This window comes from Epinephelus fuscoguttatus, linkage group LG16 (genome assembly GCF_011397635.1).
Source record: "Epinephelus fuscoguttatus linkage group LG16, E.fuscoguttatus.final_Chr_v1".
Lineage (NCBI taxonomy): Eukaryota > Metazoa > Chordata > Actinopteri > Perciformes > Serranidae > Epinephelus > Epinephelus fuscoguttatus.
In genome coordinates this window covers 40,077,625-40,097,756 of record NC_064767.1, presented here as the reverse complement: position 1 = coordinate 40,097,756, position 20,132 = coordinate 40,077,625, and the positions used below count along the sequence as shown (strand labels likewise).

The following is a 20,132-nucleotide window of genomic DNA, read 5'->3' as shown; positions in this document are numbered from 1 at the left end:
AAATCCCAAACCCCTAAATTTGATCAAATATAGTGAAAATTGTGACGTTTAACCAAGTTGGAAAAATCTCATTTAGTCTGGCAAGACAGTCTCCACAATGCCAGAGCAAACTATTACTCAGCATTAATAGAAGAAAATAAGAACAACGGCAAGTTTTTTTCAGCACTGTAGCCAGGCTGACAGAGAATCACAGCTCTGTTGAGCCTTGTATTCCTTTAGCCCTCAGCAATAATGATTTTATAAGCTTTTTTAATGACAAAATTCTAACTTTTAGAGCAAAATTCATGACCTCTTGTCCTCACACAGTACCAATCTACCTTCAGTCACAGGGAACTTAAACACAGCTGTAGGACCTGATATATATTTGGATTGCTTCTCTCGGATTACTCTTCAACAACTGACCTCAATGATTGTGAAGAATTCCCTCCATCTCCGCTGACCACGGCCGTATCAGTGCATTCCCGTTCATTGTGCGCTCTATATAAACTGCCCGGATACGCAGGGCGTACTGACTACAGCCGGTTATGAGGAGGAAGTGTTGGAGAGCCGTGACTCATATCCTTATATCTTGTCCATTCTTATATTGACTGATCGATGAGTGATTGCACATGTAAGTCCACCTTTATTGTCTGTTTGTCTCTGGAGACAAGGAGGCTGATTAGTTTCTCTGAAGTTAGTTTGCTGTGTGTCGCACTGGCATGCTGCCAGGTTTATTTGCCATGCCACCACTTCCCTAATTCATTCATTAGGTTGTGACGTGGGACACTTGCTTTGTGTTACGGTTTGCATTAGTCAAAAAATTGATTTCCTTTTTTCAATGAATTAATATTAATGAATGTTAATCGCTGCAGTTATCGCCAATTAATGCATTTTTAGCACCTTGTTTCCAGCCTTTTACACAATGTATTGAGACCACTGTTCAATGTTAATATCACTCATCTGTGCCATTAAGGCTATATTTATGGTGAACGCCTTTGCTTTCAGCCTCTTTTGTTCTACTGTTTTTCAGAAACCATTTATTAGTCAACCCAGCCATCAATCATCAAATTCCTGTCACCTGTTACTTATGGACGTCATGTATTGCCTGTGTTGTAACCCCCTGCTCATTTCCATTTTCAATACAAATTCTGAACTATAAAGCTGGACTCTACCTGCTTTGTATCAGTGAAGCCAGTGAGTGGGATTCAAGTTACCCAGCTACATACAAATTGTTTTCAATAATTTCTTTATCTAAATCATCAACATGTCTCTTAGACCCATCCCAACTAGGTAACTTAAAGAAGTCTTACCTTTAGTTAGTTAACACTTCTATATTAGACATGATCAATATGTCTTTATCAACAGGCTATGTACCACAGTCCTTTATGGCAGCTGTAATTAAACCTTTTTTAAAAAAGCCCACCCTGGATCCAGAGGTGTTAGCCAACTATAGACCCATATCTAATATTCCCTTTCTTTCAAAGAAAGAAAGCTCTGGCCTCTAGCACAGCTGTAAGAAACCTCTGAGTAATATTTGACCAAGATTCGTCTGTTACCTCCCACATTGAACAAACTTCACAGACTGTGTTCTTTCATCTGCATAATATTGCAAAATTTAGGCCTATCCTGTCTCAAAAAGATGCAGAAAAATTGGTCCACACATTTGTGGCATTCAAGGCTGGATTACTGCAATTCCCTATTATCAGGTTGTTCTAACAAGTCTTTAAAAACTCTCCAGCTGATCCACAATGCGGCAGCACAAGTACTGACAGGAACTATGAAAAGATATAATATTTCTCTCGTCAAAGCTTCTCTGCACTGTCTGCCCATAAAATCCAGAAATGAGTTTAAAATCCTTCTCCTTACTTACAAAGCTCTAAATGGTCAGGCTCCGTCATAGCTCATAGCAGAGATGGGACCAAGTCACACATGTGCAAGTCTCAAGTAAGTCTCAAGTCTTAACCTTCAAGTCTCAAGGAAGTCCCAAGTCATTTTTTCTTGGGCAAGTCAAGTAAAGTCAAGTCAAGTCACAGGTTATGTCAAGTCAAGTCAAGTCAAGTCAAGTCCTGTAATAGGTCAAGTCCAAGACAAGTCAGCTTATTATTGTAATTTTACCTGCAGAATCTGATCTTAATAAAGTGAAAAGACAAGATATAAGTAACTGTCAGTAAACACTGACTTCATCGCTGCAATGTTTACTTTGAGTGTGTGCGTGTGTGTGTCGTGCGTGTCATGTGTGCGTGCGCACGCACGCACGCACACACGCACACACACACACACACACACACTAACCAAGGCAGCGGCCAAAATCACCCATTTAGCTCATTTAACCCTGTGTTGCGAACCGGTCGGAATGTTCACTCACGTTTTCTGGGGTTAATGTTAGCAAATAAATTAAAAAACAACTTCCACCAAACTGACCCATGCCCCCCACCCCACCCCCGTATTGTATCAAGCTAACGTTAGCTAACTACCGACTAACCAGATAATGTTAGCTAATTGACAAGCACTTACTGGGCAGAATGGCTCTTCAAATGACGAACAAAGTTTGATGTTGTTGCCTGGCTGTCCGAGATGTTTATGCTGCATGTCTTGCACTGTGCTGTTTGTCTTTTGCCATAATAATGGTAATTCCGAAAGCCGAAGACGATGACTCTCGGTACGCCTCCCGCTGACATGTTGATGCCTATTTGATATAAGAGGGCCTGTTTCTCCAATAAACACGTAAGGTACGTAGAGAGGGCATGACTGATTGACAGGGTAGTGATCCAATCATGACAACGCCATTCTCAGCCTGCGCTCCTACATTATTTTTTAAATTTATTTATTAATTTTATATTCTAACCGAAAACATGATGTGAATAACACTCAAGTCATTCAAGTCATCGTGTCTCAAGTCAAGTCAAGTCCCGAGTCTTTAACTTCCAAGACCGAGTCAAGTCTCAAGTCTATTTTTTGTCAAGTCAAGTCACAAGTCATCAGAACAATGACTCAAGTCCCCATCTCTGGCTCATAGTGCCATATTATCCCACCAGAACACTGTACTCTGAGATTACAGGTTTACTTGTGGTTCCTTCAGCTATCAGGCTCCTCTTCTGTGGAACCATCTTCCTGTTTTGGTGCAGGAGGCAGACACTGTATCCATATTAAAAAGTAGACCTAATATTGATAAAACTTATAGTTAGGACTGGCTCAGGCTTGCCCTGGACCAGCCCCCAGTTTAGGCTGATATAGGCCTAGTCTGCTGGGGGACCTCCTATGATACACTGAGCCCCTTCTCTCCTTCTCTCTCTCAGATTCTGAAAAGTTGGTTCTTCTTCATTTGCTATAACTGCATGACACTAACTTGCCCTCTTCGCCACAGCTTTTGTCCTCCTCTGTCTCACAGGTTCCCTCGAATCATGGTTACGCCTGGATTGTGGTCCTGCCTGATATGATAATTATTGTCACATACAGTACTGTCATATTTTAATATTTAGGTATAACATATTATTATTATTATTACTATATTATTACTAAAATCAGTGTTATTGTAGCTATTGTCATTACTCTCTGTCTCTGTCTCTCTCCGTCTCTCACTATGGAGATATGGATAATTGTAAATTCATTATGTTGATCTGTTCTGTACACATGACATCTGAGGCAAATTGTGATTTGTGATATAAGGCTTTATAAATAAAATGAAAAAATAAAATTGAATGTGTGTTTGTGAGGCTGATTATGTGTTAGATGTAAATGTTTGTATGCTTATGTATGATTATGTCTACAGCATGTTCTTAACTCAAATGTGTATCTTTGTCCTTGTGTGTTTGTGCTCTGTAAGAACAAAGACCAGTGGGAAAAGTTGAGCAATGTGATTGGAGGCTCATGTTCGCTGCTCTCTGACATGACTTAGAAGTTAAAGGCTCCGCCCCTTCCAGGAGTCAGAGGTCACATCTTAAAACACATTAATGAGACAACAGTCAGTGATTTGATCACCAAGGTAACAGATTTACTGAGGTGGCGTTGAGAAAAAGAAACATTGAATGCTGGGTAGGAAAGATAGCAGTACTACTTCTCAGTTCAGCTGTTAAAGTTGGGACACAAATGTATATAAAAACAGAATGAAATGATTTGCAAATCCCTTTAAATGCATATTCAAAAGAATTCTGTACAAAAACAAGATGTTTAATTGCCACTGATAAACTGTAACGCCTTTTGTAAATTTACGCTTATTCTGAATTTGATGCCTGCAACATGTCACAATAAAATTGGGTCAGGGGCATGTTTACCAATGTGTTACATCATCTTTAAGCAGAACGCAGTAAGTGTTTGGGAACTGAGCAAACTATTGAAGTTTTAAAAGTGAAATTCTTTCCCATTCTTGCTCGATATACGACCTCAGTTCTTCTGTCTTCATTTTTGTGTTTTGCTCTTCATAATGCACCACATATTTTTAATGGGAGACAGGTCTGGACTGCAGGCAGATCAGTGTAGCACCTGCACTCTTACTAACAATTTCACTATGAAGCCAAGCTCTTGGAATATGTACAGAATGTGTCTCATTATCTGTCTGCAATAATCAGGGACGTTCCTGAAAAAGATGTTGTCTGGATGGCAGCATATGTTGCTCCAAAACCTGTATGAACCTTTCAGCATTAACGGAGCCTTAGATGGACAAGTTACGCGTGATGCCATTGGCACTAACACACCCTCATACCATCACAGATGCTGGCTTTGAACTTTGAACTGGTAACGATCTGGATGGTCCTTTTCCTCTTTAGCCCAGAGGATACGATGTCCATGAAGGACTGGTCAGACCACAGCACACTTTTCCTCTTTGTTAGTCCATCTCAGATGAGCTCAGGCCCAGAGAAGTGTGCTGTGTTTCTGGATGTTGTTGATATATGGCTTTCACTTTGTATGGTGGAGTCTTAACTTGCATTTGTAGATGCAGCGATGAACTGTGTTTACTAACAGTGGTTTTCCAAAGTGTTCCTGAGTCCATGTATAAATATTGTCATGACCTGGCTCAAAGCCATGACAAGGACGAGGAGACGTACGGTTGTGAAAGTAAAACGAAATGATTTTATTACAAACAATATAAACTTAGGTAATGGGCAACATAATCAAACACAACAGAACTAACTAAACCACAACATAATGCGCCGAGGAATCGCGGGTGCAGTGATGCAGCCGCACCAGGTAGGTCATGGAGCGGAGCAGAGCAGAGCAGAGAGGAGCAGAGAACAATGTGAGGAGCAGTGCCAGCTCTTATACACCTGTGGACTGGCCAGGTCCACCCAGGTGTGGCAAGCCCCACCTACGACCTGCAGGGAAAGACGACAACACAAAAGAGGGAACACAAAACACAACAGCAGGCCCTAGAGGCAGGAGGCCGTCACAATATCCTAAATACAATCATGTCAGTTTTAATGGTAAATGGTAAATGGACCTGCATTTGTATAGCGCCTTTCTACCCAGATAGCACACATACATCTGGCCGACGTCGGCCTGAGGACGACACATCGGCCCTGAATTTGTAACGTCTGACAAGCGTCGGCCGCATTGGCGAATATCTTTAAATTTAATACTCTTTTGTCCCAGCTCATCAAACGGCTCTGTTACGTAAGCTTTGGGTCGGCCCAGTGCCGTAGAATGTCTGCCCACATACGTAAGTCGCCACAGAGGCGGAATTTCATCTCCGCGGTGTTTGTTTGGAACTGAGCTCGCAGGACACAGCTTCTCATCGCAGTTGGTTTCAGGTTAGCTAATTGGAATAAATTCCAATCTGACTAAAAGACGTTGGGATTTGTTTCTTGAAGTTACGTGCTCATCGTCTTTTCTGTGTCTTGCAGGCTGCCAGGAGAAGCGGATTGGCCATCAGATATTTTTGTGGAAATTTGAAAATAAAGTTTGTCAAATTGACTTTTATCTCTTCATTGTGCACACTTACACACTAAATAGGGTAACAGTCAACTATTTTTGAATGTTAGCATTGATTTTGAATGGTGAAATATTTGTATTTTGAAAGGTCCGACCTAAATGAATAAAGGTTGTAGTTAATGAAGCATATGAATATTAATGAAGGAGCGCCTACTGAGCGCAGCTTTTTTTTTTTTGATCGTTTGAACATCGCGTGGTGGTCATTTTCGATTAAAGGCCGATGTCTCAGCGACGTCTTGGCAATGAGCAAACGCTCTCCCTGCTACATCTTTATAATCTAAACTTGATACATCGGGCCGACGTTGGCCAGATTATGTGTGCTATCTGGGTAGTCATCTAGTAACCATTCAAAGCGCTTTTTACACTACGAGTTATGTTCACCCATTCACACACACATTCATACACTGGTGGCCAAGGCTACCATACAAGCTACTCAGTTTTCCCACACACACACACCGATGGAACAGCCATCGGGAGCAATTTGGGGTTCAGTATCTTGCTCAAGGATACTTCGACATGCAGCCTGGAGGAGCCCGGGATCGAACCGCTGATCTTTCGATTGGTGGACGACCCGCTCTACCTCTGAGCCACAGCTGCAGTGCCACCTGAGGGGTCAAAGGTCACGGGCATTCAATATTTGTTGCTGGTGTTGCTCCTTCTCTGAATCTCTTGATGATATTATGGAATGTAGATGGTGAAACCTCTAAACTTCTTGCAGTTGTGCATTGAGAAAGGTTTTAAACTTTTTAAAACTGCATTACTAATGCAGTTTTTCCACTATGTGGTGAGCGTGCACCATCATTGCTTGTGAACAACTGAGTTTTTCAGAGGATGTCCCTTTCCCAATCATAATACTGTCACCTGTTAGCAATTAACTTGTTTACCTGTGGAATGTTTCAGGTGTTTTTTAGGAATCCACAACTTTTTCCAGTCTTTTCCAGATTCACAAGGAGTGTGTATTTACACGAAACAATAAATTTTTCAGTTTGAACATTAACTTAAACATTAATCTTGTCTTTGAACTGTATTCAACTTAATATAGATCAAAAAGGATTTGCAAATCATTGCAATCTGCTAAGGTTTATGTTTTACACTGCATCCCGACTTTTTTGGAACCAGGTTGTTATAGATTTAATGCCTGTGGCTTTTAAGAACAGGTAATATTATCCTGGCCTTCCTCCCGGCTAAAAATTCCATTTCCAGACACACTGATGTGAACAAACACTCTTATTTTCACTGAAATATTAAATACTTTGTTTCTGTCCCAGCACTCACTAACCACCCAGCCAAGAGTATGAGTTGTTTTGTTTGCATCATGTTGTATTCACACCGGGTTCAAGCATTCAAACTTGAACACAAAATTTGCATCACGCCCAGTGTGAACACAACATAAGAGTGTTTGCCATCCACTCTACACAGATCAGAGACATTTTGTGACAGCTGTTTTTTTTTACTGATCTGCCTTGTCACCTGTTCACGCCCCGAACACACCCAGCTGCGCAGGGATTTGTTCCCGGTTCCCGCTTCCATTCAAGCACTCCCATTCATTTCCTTTTGGAACAGCTGATTTTGACTCGCCATTCATTCAGCAGGAGAGAGGAGCAGGAGGAGACGGGCAGAGAAAGTGTGGTGTGACGATCGGCCGGAGCAAACAGCTCATAGTGCGAGTAATATTAAAAGTGAGGTCGTTTAAACCCTCGTTCTTCACCCGCCGGGGCCATCATCTTTATCATCCTCATCATTACTGCCGCAGCGATCTCCGGATTTCCCCGTACACATCTGCCAAACAGCTGATTCCTTGCACACAATCCTGCAACCACGTCACCCTTGCCACAAAACCCAGACTGGAGTATCCCCAAACCAAACTGGACTGACGGTGTCAGTAAGTGGTGGTGGTGGTGGGGGGGGGGGTGTAAACGTGACTATTTTTTGCTCAAGGAGGGTTTTTTTTGTTGTTAAAGGTTGATGATATTTTTTTTAACTGTAATAACATCAACCGCCTCCGCCCCTCTCTCACCCCTCACACCACCGCCATTCTGGTTCACAGTCTAGTCACCTCCAGACTTGACTATTGTAATTCCCTTCTGTTTGGCCTCCCCCAGAAAACCCTCCATAAACTTCAACTGGTACAGAATTCAGCAGCTCGCATCATTTCAAGAACACCATCCACTCACCACATCACACCCATCCTGCAGCAGCTCCACTGGCTCCCCATCACATACCGCATTCAATACAAAATCCTACTCCATACATACAGAGCCATCCACAGTCTTGCCCCTCCATACCTCTCTGATCTCATTAATATCTCTGTACCTACCCGTACCCTCCGATCCTCTTCCTCCATCCATCTCTCTGTCCCCTCTGCTCGCCTTGTCACCATGGGGGGCCGAGCATTCAGCCGCTCGGCTCCCCAGTTTTGGAACTCCCTCCCCCCTGACCTCCGCAATACGGACTCCTTATCCCTCTTTAAAACCAGACTGAAAACCCATCTGTTCAAACTCTCATACTCCGTCTGATCCTTGCACTGTCCATTGTATTTTATTGTTTGTTTTTATCCCTGTTTTTATGCACTTCTGTACTTTTGTAAGGTGACCTTGAGTGCCATGAAAGGCGCCCTTAAATAAAATGTATTATTATTATTATTATTATTATTATTATTATTATTATTATTATTATTATTACCTGTACTGAAAGTAACTTCGTTGATGAACTGAATTTGATTTTTTTTTATTTTGATTCTTTGAACATTTGAAAGAGACTGAGTAAAAGGAAAAACCCGAAGTGGAATTTTGTGTTGGCTTATTCTTTCTGTGGTGAACTTTGAGAATTGTTTATTTTTGCTGGTGTTTGAAACATATATTAATATTAGGTTTGAAAATTATTTGTGTTGTGGTTTTCACATTCATTCAATGTAAGGGTGTTCATTTCAAGTGTTCATCCTTGTGTGACGTTTTCAAACAAACAGACAAACTGACTGACTAATCTTAAATGCCAGTAGAGAAACCTGGCTGGCACCCCGAAACAGATTTCAAAAGAAAGGAAATCAAGTCAAACTGTCACATAAAAAATGGCACCCCAGATGGGACTCAACTAAAGTGGAAAATCATTGAATGAATAAATAAAGAGGAAAAGAAGAAGAAAACACACCTCATATCGGGTTGAAATTAAAGGAAACAGCAACCTTTCTTTATTTTCTGAAAAAAAAAGTGAATCAAAATGGCTGCTATCCCAGGGACTTTGTTGGGTGAAATGGAAGGAGGATCAGTGGAGCTCATACCATCCACTCCAGTCCCTACCCGGGGGATACCACCTGCAACACCCCGCACATCATATTCTCTGTTGGACATGGAACTGACTGGATTTGCTGAGCTGCCTAAACCCATAATACCCCAAAATACTGATTCCTCAGTCAGTATCATGGAAAATGGAGGACCTCAGGCTACCAGCTCTGTTTCACAGGACAATGGAGGACCTCAGGCTACAAGCTGTGTTTCACAGGAAAATGGGGCTGCAACTGAGACTCTGGTGGAAGTTGTTGAGGATCAACAGCTTAAGGACAGCAACATGGAAAAAATGTCCCATGAAATCACCAGACACACTGAACAAATAACCAAAACACTGATAGACCTATTTCATGAACAACAAAAAGATGGATAAACAGCTTGAATACATGAGAACACAGTTTGATGCATCTCTTGGCTGGAGGTTGAATCGTTATCATACTGATGTGCTGAGGGATCTTCACTCTGCTCTTACTCCTGTGTTAACCGCACTTTCCCAACTACAGGGGGAGATCACACAATGTAAAGACACAATGCATGCACTGTCAGAGGAAGCAATTGCAGCAAAAGTCACCCCCACCTTTGGGCATGTAAGTGTTCAAACCCACTTCGAGGGTACTGAGGGAGAAAAGCCCCCACTCATTTCCGCACAGCCCAGAATGCAATCCACTGTACAATCCAGTATGCCCGATGTCAATTTTGGGTCACCTGGAGGATCAACAATTCAAGGAGAGTTAAAGAGGAGGTTCATGGGGAGGAGTCCTATTAAACTTCAGTTCCCCACATTTGGGGAGATAAAATCCACACTTGGAGAGAATTTCATAACCAGTTCCGCGCCGCCTTCCTGTCAGAAGATTATGAAGATGAGCTGGCAGAAAGGGTGCGCAGTAGAGTGCAAGGAGAAGGTGAAAATATCAGAGACTTTGTCTACATGTACCAGTCACTGTGCAAGCGTTGGAAACCAGGCATCTCAGAAAAGGAAATCATGAAGTTGATTTTGAAAAACATGAACCCTCAACTGGCCAGTCAGCTGAGGAGTAGCCGAAGTACCTCTGTGGATGAACTTGTACGCCTTGGTCAGCAACTGGAAAAGGACCGTGAGAATCAGCTGCAGTATGAACAGAGGAAAAACATACTAAAGAAAACAACCAAGCCTACTGCCTCTGAGTCTGCTGCATTGTCTCCTAACCCAGAAATCACTGTCCGGCCAAGCCAATCTAGCCCAAACCAACCTCCCCAAGTGTACTGTTGGCGTTGCAAGGGAACACATGCACCAGCTTCTTGCCCACAGTGGAATGCTAAAAATTTTTTTTCAAAGCCCACCCAGCAGAAAGCAGCCAAAACCTCCCATATCCAAGAAGGTCATGCTACACTTGGTTCACTCACACACTCAAGCTACCCAGAAGCAAACAGATTTCAAAAGAAAGGAAATCAAGTCAAACTGTCACAATTTATGTCAGGGTATTGACCATTTGTGGCAAATGCTTTTACAGTTAGATTCGGCAAAAGAGGTTTCTAATGCTAATTATGTCTTTGTTTCTACACTAGGATCAGTGTTAATGGGAACAACATGCAGTGAGCCCTGCAGTGATGACCCTTTGTCAGATATAGTAAGTGTTATTACCTCTCTGTCATTTTATGTTTCCAGCGTCGTGTCATTTATCTAATCAGAGAACAGTATGGTATTTCTTCACCACATTATGTGGACAAGTGTTGAAGTGCTAAACATTATGAAAAGATCCATGTAAAGCTTAATTGTAAGTTTCAGCCCAACACTTCACTATATATATATATATATATATATATATATATATATATACATACATACATACATACATACATACATACATACATATATATGTATATATATATATATATATATATACATATACATATATATACATATACATATACATACATACACACATATATATATATATATATAGATATACATACATATATGTGTATATCTATATATATATATATATATATACAGTACAGGCCAAAAGTTTTGACACACCTTCTCATTCAATGCGTTTTCTTTATTTTCATGACTATTTACATTGTAGATTCTCACTGAAGGCATCAAAACTATGAATGAACACATGTGGAGTTATGTACTTAACAAAAAAAGGTGAAATAACTGAAAACATGTTTTATATTCTAGTTTCTTCAAAATAGCCACCCTTTGCTCTGATTACTGCTTTGCACACTCTTGGCATTCTCTCCATGAGCTTCAAGAGGTAGTCACCTGAAATGGTTTCCACTTCACAGGTGTGCCTTATCAGGGTTAATTAGTGGAATTTCTTGCTTTATCAATGGGGTTGGGACCATCAGTTGTGTTGTGCAGAAGTCAGGTTAATACACAGCCGACAGCCCTATTGGACAACTGTTAAAATTCATATTATGGCAAGAACCAATCAGCTAACTAAAGAAAAACGAGTGGCCATCATTACTTTAAGAAATGAAGGTCAGTCAGTCTGGAAAATTGCAAAAACTTTAAATGTGTCCCCAAGTGGAGTCGCAAAAACCATCAAGCGCTACAATGAAACTGGCACACATGAGGACCGACCCAGGAAAGGAAGACCAAGAGTCACCTCTGCTTCTGAGGATAAGTTCATCTGAGTCACCAGCCTCAGAAATCGCAAGTTAACAGCAGCTCAGATCAGAGAGCAGATGAATGCCACACAGAGTTCTAGCAGCAGACCCATCTCTAGAACAACTGTTAAGAGGAGACTGCGCGAATCAGGCCTTCATGGTCAAATAGCTGCTAGGAAACCACTGCTAAGGAGAGGCAACAAGCAGAAGAGATTTGTTTGGGCCAAGAAACACAAGGAATGGACATTAGACCAGTGGAAATCTGTGCTTTGGTCTGATGAGTCCAAATTTGAGATCTTTGGTTCCAACCGCCGTGTCTTTGTGAGATGCAGAAAAGGTGAACGGATGGATTCCACATGCCTGGTTCCCACTGTGAAGCATGGAGGAGGAGGTGTGATGGTGTGGGGGTGTTTTGCTGGTGACACTGTTGGGGATTTATCCAAAATTGAAGGCACACTGAACCAGCATGGCTACCACAGCATCCTGCAGCGACATGCCATCCCATACGGTTTGCGTTTAGTTGGACGATCATTTATTTTTCAACAGGACAATGACCCCAAACACACCTCCAGGCTGTGTAAGGGCTATTTGACCAAGAAGGAGAGTGATGGAGTGCTGCGGCAGATGACCTGGCCTCCACAGTCACCGGACCTGAACCCGATCGAGATGGTTTGGGGTGAGCTGGACCGCAGACTGAAGGCAAAGGGGCCAACAAGTGCTAAACACCTCTGGGAACTCCTTCAAGACTGTTGGAAAACCATTTCAGGTGACTACCTCTTGAAGCTCATGGAGAGAATACCTCTTGAAGCTCATGGAGAGAATGCCAAGAGTGTGCAAAGCAGTAATCAGAGCAAAGGGTGGCTATTTTGAAGAAACTAGAATATAAAACATGTTTTCAGTTATTTCACCTTTTTTTGTTAAGTACATAACTCCACATGTGTTCATTCATAGTTTTGATGCTTTCAGTGAGAATCTACAATGTAAATAGTCATGAAAATAAAGAAAACGCATTGAATGAGAAGGTGTGTCCAAACTTTTGGCCTGTACTGTATATATATATATATATATATATATATATATGTATGTGTGTGTGTGTATGTGTGTATATATATATGTATATATATATATATATATATATATATATATATGTGTGTGTGTATGTGTGTATATATATATATATATATATATATATATGTATATATATATATATATATATATATATATGTATGTGTGTGTGTATGTGTTTATATATATATGTATATATATATATATATATATATATATATATATATATAAATATATCTATATATATATATACATATATATATATATATATATATACATATATATATGCAGGTAATGACAGTAGCTTACAACAACATTATTGAAAGTAATAATATTATAGTTATAGTTCTGGTTACTGCAGTACAATATGTTGAAAGTATGTATTAATACCTGGCAGTATACATGTGTGACAATAATCATATGTGTATAATAACAGTAGAAGTATGACTAATGACTAATGATGGCAGCAGCAGCAGGAGGCATCTGGCGGGACCACGGCAGCAGCACAACCACACACGTCACGCTGTCCAGGCACCGCTGTGATATGAGTTAATCTGAGAGACAGTGGAGCACAAAGGCTCCGGAGAAGAAGCCGAGTTAGTGACATCCAGAATGGCCGGGATAGCTCGATGCAGTAATAGGATGAGAGAGAGAGAGAGAGAGAGAGAGAAGGAGAGAAGGGGCCCGGTGTATTATAGAGGGGTCCTCCGGCAGACTAGGCCTAAGTCAGCCTAACTAGGGGCTGGTACAGGGCAAGCCTGAGCCCGCCCTAACTATAAGCTTTATCAAAGACATAGACAAAGACATCATAAGAGCTGCCACAACTCTACATTGTTCCAAAATGCTGTTTCTTTTTATCTTAAAGCCCACAGTTGACAACTTCTGACACTCTAAAGTGAATGGCTTTAAAAATGTATTAACAGTTGGCTTTTTATCACCAAACCACAAGCCAAAAAGTAGAACATTTTCTTTGCGCACAGGATAAGGAAGCTCATTTACAATCCCGTATAATGGCCAAATACCATAGAGTGATGATTTGAATACAGGCACTCCATCACAGTGTGAGTGTTAAGGAGTATCCATGAGTACAGTGAAGCGGGCCTCCAATTTTGTACAGATTATCCTACATTTTACCACTTCCAATATCTTCATAAGTTTCAGAATTACATGTGCCATCTCTTGACTTGAGACAATGTGCAATATCTTCCCTTTGAAGAAGATGTTCCAACTGTGTTTGGATTGGTAAGTAGATAAAGAAGTTTCCATTCTTTAAGAAGCTGTTCTTTATCCCATGTTGTGTGGCATACAACACATTGTCCTTCACTATCCTGGTCACCAATGTAGTACTCACAGTTAGGACAATATGTGTGACATTGTAGGTGACCTTCTACTGTCTTAAGCTCTTTTAAGAACAGATACTTCAAGGTTAACTTTGTGTTTTCTGGACAGTGAATATTGATCAAATCTAGGAGATCAGAGAGAGCCATGCCTGTGAGTCTGTGTCTCAAACCAAATGAAAGTATAAGTAAAAAACTCTTGAGTTAGTCGTGAACCAGTGTAAAGTGGCTCTTCATTTTCCAGAGGAAACTGTTCATGACTGACTTCTCCAAGATGTGATTCCTCATTTACTGACTCATCAGGACTGTCTTCCATCAGCATACAGGCTCTACATATGGAGGAAAGAAAAAAACAAATTGTGATTACAAATGTTATTTGACTTTGTTATTATTCACACACACACACACACACACACACACACACACACACATTCATACGCTCGTGGCAGATACCACCTGCTCCTCAGGAGCGTTAACCATTCACACACCGATAGGACAGTCATTGGGAGCTCAGGGGTTCAGTGTCTTGCTCAAGGGCACTTCAATATATGGACCACAGGGGCTGGGGATGAACCCAGTGCATGGTCAATGTGATGTCTAGTCTTTTTTATGTCTACGAGGACAGTGAGGGAGCAAACAGGTGAACCAAAATAACTAATAAGTGAGGATTACTAGGAAGTGAGGTAAAGGAAGGGAACTAGGTAGGAGAGGACATTGAAAACAAAGAATAAAAAGACAATCAAAATCTTTAGAACCAATGCAGTACATACTGTCGGTAAAATGCCTCACTGTCAGGTGAAAAGACGCTGCTGGCAACTGCACATGTATCTGAGAAGAATTATTGGACTACTTGCACACCTCTACTGTACCTGCACTGTACAGATTGTAAAGCCCCTTGAAACAAATGTAATTTGTGATTAGTGGGCTATATAAATAAAATTTGATTTGATTTTAATTAGGGCTGGGCAAGTTAACGCATTATTATCACATTAACTCATTAAATAATTAACGCTGACAATTATTTTATCGTGCATTAATGCAGTTTTTATTAGTCTGTTGCTCATTGGCTTTTATTTTGTAATGGGGTTGGGCAATGTCGAGGAAATGAAAGATCAACGATGTTCAGTGCAAACCATCGGCAGGGGAGGATAGGGGGGAAAAAAAGCGGTTACAGATATTTATCATTGACCAGGCGAGCGCAACTTGGTCAGTAAAAAAGGTAACGTTACTACTTTGCCTGTCTGGCAGTACTTGGGTTTCAGCTACATGAAGCCACCTGAGCTAAGTGCCATAAAAACAGGACTGGTAGCGGAGATAGTGGCGGCAGCAGAAGCAACTCACGCCAGTCTGACACCTGGTCCCGCACAGGTGAGAGAGAAAAAAGTGACGAGTCCGTCGCTGGCATCACGCCCAAAAGATCAGCTGCAGCCCCGCTCACACCAGATAAAAAGCCACAGCAGAGATGACGATGTACCTGCAGGAAATTGCTATTGATGGAGAAGAAAACCCTCTAACTTGGTGGAAAACTAACCAGGGATGGTTTCCGCTCATGGCCAGGCTTACATGTAGCCTAAATATTTATGGCTATGTGCTACCAGCGCTCCATCTGAACGTGCCTTCAGCACAGCCGGTAATGTTGCTACCACACTCTGCAGTCTGTTAAAGCCAGAACAGGTGAACGTGTTGTTTTAATAAATTATTCATTTAAATTATTTTGATTTTTTTTTAATTGTTTTTAGTGTAATTTGTTTCGTTCGTTAAAGATCTCGTTTAAGATAACTGTATATAATTCGCTTTACATTTCTTTTGCACGCAGTATTTAACTATATTGTAATTTTGTTTTGATTAAAGGGCCCATATTATGCTGTTTTTCAACCATTTCACATAGGTCTAAGTGTTCCAACCACATTGTATTCATAGTGTATTGCCCCCAGATCAATCTGCAGCTCTTAATCACAGCAATCAAAAAGTAGCTCTCTGGAGCTCTCCTGAGAACGAGCCATTTCTGCATCTTGAAATGCAAATAAGATGTGCAAACCACGACCACTCCACACCTGTCATGGGGAGAGGGTGTGGTTTTCACTACAGGTACCATGTGCTAATGTTGACATTGGGAATAGGGATGGTCAGTGATTCCCGAATGATCAAATAGACGCTCAGTTAAAAAAAAAAAGAAAAAAGAAAAAAAAGAATAGAATAGAAGTTTATGAGACTATTATCTTGTATGAAAAAAATGTAAATGTTCCCTTTTTAGGCTACTGTGGCAGAAGGAAAAACATGGAAAGACTCCTACAGCCATCAGAAGGTTCTGTAAGACACTGTCAAATAAAAAACAAGTGAAACTAAGGCGCAGCGCAAACTGTGCACGGTGTGGACTGTGGACTGTGATGAGAAGCTACCGGAGAATATTGACGTGGTTTTACGCTGTGAGAGGAGACTTCCTCGTTCAGATGTGCTCTCATTACATGACGAGGACCGCTGTGATGAGAAGCGGTACCTGTTACAGTATTCTCACGGTCCGTGATTTCATTTCGGACGGCTGTTTTTCAGTCGGTGATTTACAGTAAAACAATTGATGGTACCGCTCCTCCGGTTTCGCTTCTCACTTCAAATGACGGGTGCGTGCGAGAGAGGGAGAGAAAGGAGGAAAGGAAGAGAGAAAGAGAGAGTGTGTGCATGTATGTTTGGGGGGGGGGGGGGCTAGGATGAAGGATAAATGTTCATGCTGCTTGCTGCAGCTGACTTCACACTTGCGCTGCTTGACTGTCACTGTCCCGGAAAAGTCTCAGTGGGCGGAGATCACGTTTTTCTAGACTGACCAGGGGGAGTATAAGGAAGTACCGGGAGGTGGAGTCACTCCGAGTCAGCTCAGCTTGACGTCAAGCTGATCCGCACTTCCATTTCGCCCGTTTGGGGACATGGTCTCAAAAAAGTGAAGCAATCAATTAAGAGAGCAAACAGACTTTTTTCACCTCCAGGCGTAGAGGCATAGAAAGGCCACGGGAACACATATAACCACTACAAAACCAGTATAAAGTGGATTTTGCATAATATGGGCCCTTTAAGTGAACTCTTTGAATGTCTTTGAAATTAAGTTTTTGCCAATAACGTGTTCGTGTTCTGAGTTACCTCTATTCTTTATATCATAATGAAATGATTAACCTATATTTATCCTAAACATGAAATATTCTCAGTTTATCATGCAGGGCGAGGCATAAAAGAGTGAAGTAAAAAAGAGGATTAATATAATGATTTTAAGTTATTTAAGATAGGTGTAGTACTTTGCTTCATGTTTGATAGGAGAGAACGGCAGAGTTCGCTCAGTAAGTAAGTTTTAATCCTAAAAGATGTACAATGGGTTAGGGTTACTGACACAGACTTCAGCTCCTCCTGATACACTTTGTTGTCCACTGAAAGGAACCCAAGGTTCAGAATCATCATCAGTTACCTAAAGAAACAGATTACAAAATAAAAATCCATAGATAGTTTACAAGCCAACCTGCATGTTACCAAAATGTAACATGGCTAGCTCTTAAGATGTTTTTAAAATACAACATGAAATGTACTGTACACTATGCTTACAACAACAGGAGTGACATCACGTGCATCTTCAGGGCCATTGTCAGAGTCGTAGTGAGAGGAATTCTCATTTAGGTTCTGTAAATAATAATAAAAAGTCTTGATTAATGTACCCGTACTATAATTATAATTATGATCCCCCCAAAGACAGATTTTATCAAAATATGATACATTCTGGATACATATGTATCCAATCACCTGGCTTTAGAGTTTCCCTGTCTGTTCTGACCAAGTGTCTCTTTAAGAGGCTATAGGTCGGATTCTTGCTGAAGTTCATAGTATTGCTAAAGAATACATTGTTCGACTAAACACCACACAGTTGATACTTACACAGACTTCGGCTCCTCCTGATACACTTTTCTGTCCCCTAAGAGGATTCCATGGTTCAGAATCATCATCAGTTACCTAAAGAAACAGATTACCAAATAAAAATCCATAGATAGTTTACAAGCCAACCTGCATGCTACCAAAATGTAACATGGCTAGTTCTTATGATATGTCTAAGAAAAAAAACCTTAAATTTACTGTACACTATAGTCACTGCAATGTGGCTGATGTCATGTGCATCTTCAGAGCCATTGTCAAAGTCATAGTGAGAGGATTTTTGCTTCAGGTTCTGTGTTTAAGAAAAAAATACAAAGTATTGATTAACCTTTGTCACATGCACAGTCACCAGCCACCAACAGTCACCACCACACAAAACACACAAATACAATTTACACTTTGTGCTCAAACCAAAATGCTCAACAAAACTTGAGCTGGCTAGGTCGATACCAGCATTAATCAAATATGTTATTGCTCTATACTGTTGGTGCTACCAGCCAGAATCTTGCAAAAGTGAAAGCGTAGCTAAAGAGTAGCTTATATTGTTTAACTAAACACCTCACAGTTGAAACTTACAGAGTCTTCTGCTCCCTCTGCCAAAGCATAAACACATTGCGCATGGTTTCATCTCAAGTGGGCATCAATATTTGGGGCCCATGTTAGCATAGTTAAAGCAGACAGTATTTGTATAGCTAGAAATTACTTCTTCATTTATAAAAAGTAATATTGTCATTGCAATATTAAACACTTATCACACATCGCAGAATTCCCTCACACTGTGCAGGTCTTTTGTATATGATACTTGCTGTAACGTAAATGACAGCATCTTCAGAAGAGTTACATTATCTTGCTAACTAACACTTAAACCCCATTCATTGTTGAGCGGAGTGCCTCAGTGCTCTATAATGGTGACTTTTCTGTATCCGCTCTACATTAAAAATCTTAGTTGAAAATAGCCGATCTACTATTTAAAGTGTTCCAGAACTTGAAACTTACACTGACCTCTTCTGTAGTTCCTGATAGTCTTTCTGAAGATGGTTCACTTACATGGCAGGCATCAGAACTGGCATGAGCTCTTGGCTAAACAAAAGAGAGGACAGTTTCAACATAATGACTTTAACAAATTTGACCAAAATCTGTATCTCAACCACTGTCTAAACAAGCATATTGCAAAATCACTTACAATATTGTCATAGCCAAATTGTACTCGTAGGCTACACATATTTTAACATATTGATAAAGACCTCCATTGCAGGAGATGCATCTGGCAATACAATAGTATTTATTAAAAATAATAAGAAAAATAATTATTCTATTTTGTGACAAGTAGGATGTTCTGGGTAAAGACAGCACAGCACAAGTAAGGTCTAGTTTAACATTTACATGTTTAAAGTTCATGACTTACCAGGTCCTGGTTTGATGGATCAATCTTGGTCTCTCTCATTTCTTTCCTGAGTGCAAATGATAGAAAACACTGATTCATGTTTATCTTTGGAAACATCAAATGATTTAAAGTTTTACCTCAGAGCTTGTGGTTGTAAATAGTGTAAATAGTTTATGTACCTAGTGTATGTGTATATATATATATATATATATATGTGTGTGTGTGTGTGTGTGTGTGTATAATATAATATATAATAGTGACCAAAGTTATACTAGGTATATAAACTATTTACACCACTATGTATATTATTCTCTTTCATAGCATGCGTGTCCCTTTAATTGTGCCTATCAAGAAGGATGAAGTCAGGCATAGAGGTGATTACTTTTGCTATCACTCAGTAGCCTGACTGAATTCACCTCCAACAAGTGAGCTGTAAGTGAGCTGTGTGTGGCCTATTTCGACACGTTCATAACAAACCAAATTTCATGAAAATTGGTTCAGAATTCAAAAAGTTACAGTGTATTTTGTGGATAAGTTCACTTGCTGAGCCATGTGCAGAGCTCTATACCAGACCAAGATAGCGCCGTGTTTTACATCTGGCAGCAATCAAATCGACATAGATGCGGTACCTACCAAAGTCCTTATAGGCAATATAAACAA

At 40.5% G+C, this 20,132-nt stretch overlaps 1 protein-coding gene across 1 annotated transcript in view; it reads left to right on the top strand.

Annotated features, from left to right (window-relative positions):
• Window positions 1-20,132, top strand: part of eno4 (enolase 4) — a 193,883-nt gene that overhangs the window by 119,380 nt on the left and 54,371 nt on the right. Inside the window, 2 exon segments of the mRNA XM_049601099.1 lie at window positions 3,803-3,961; window positions 10,697-10,795. Of these exon segments, the coding sequence (XP_049457056.1) occupies window positions 3,803-3,961; window positions 10,697-10,795 (258 nt within the window).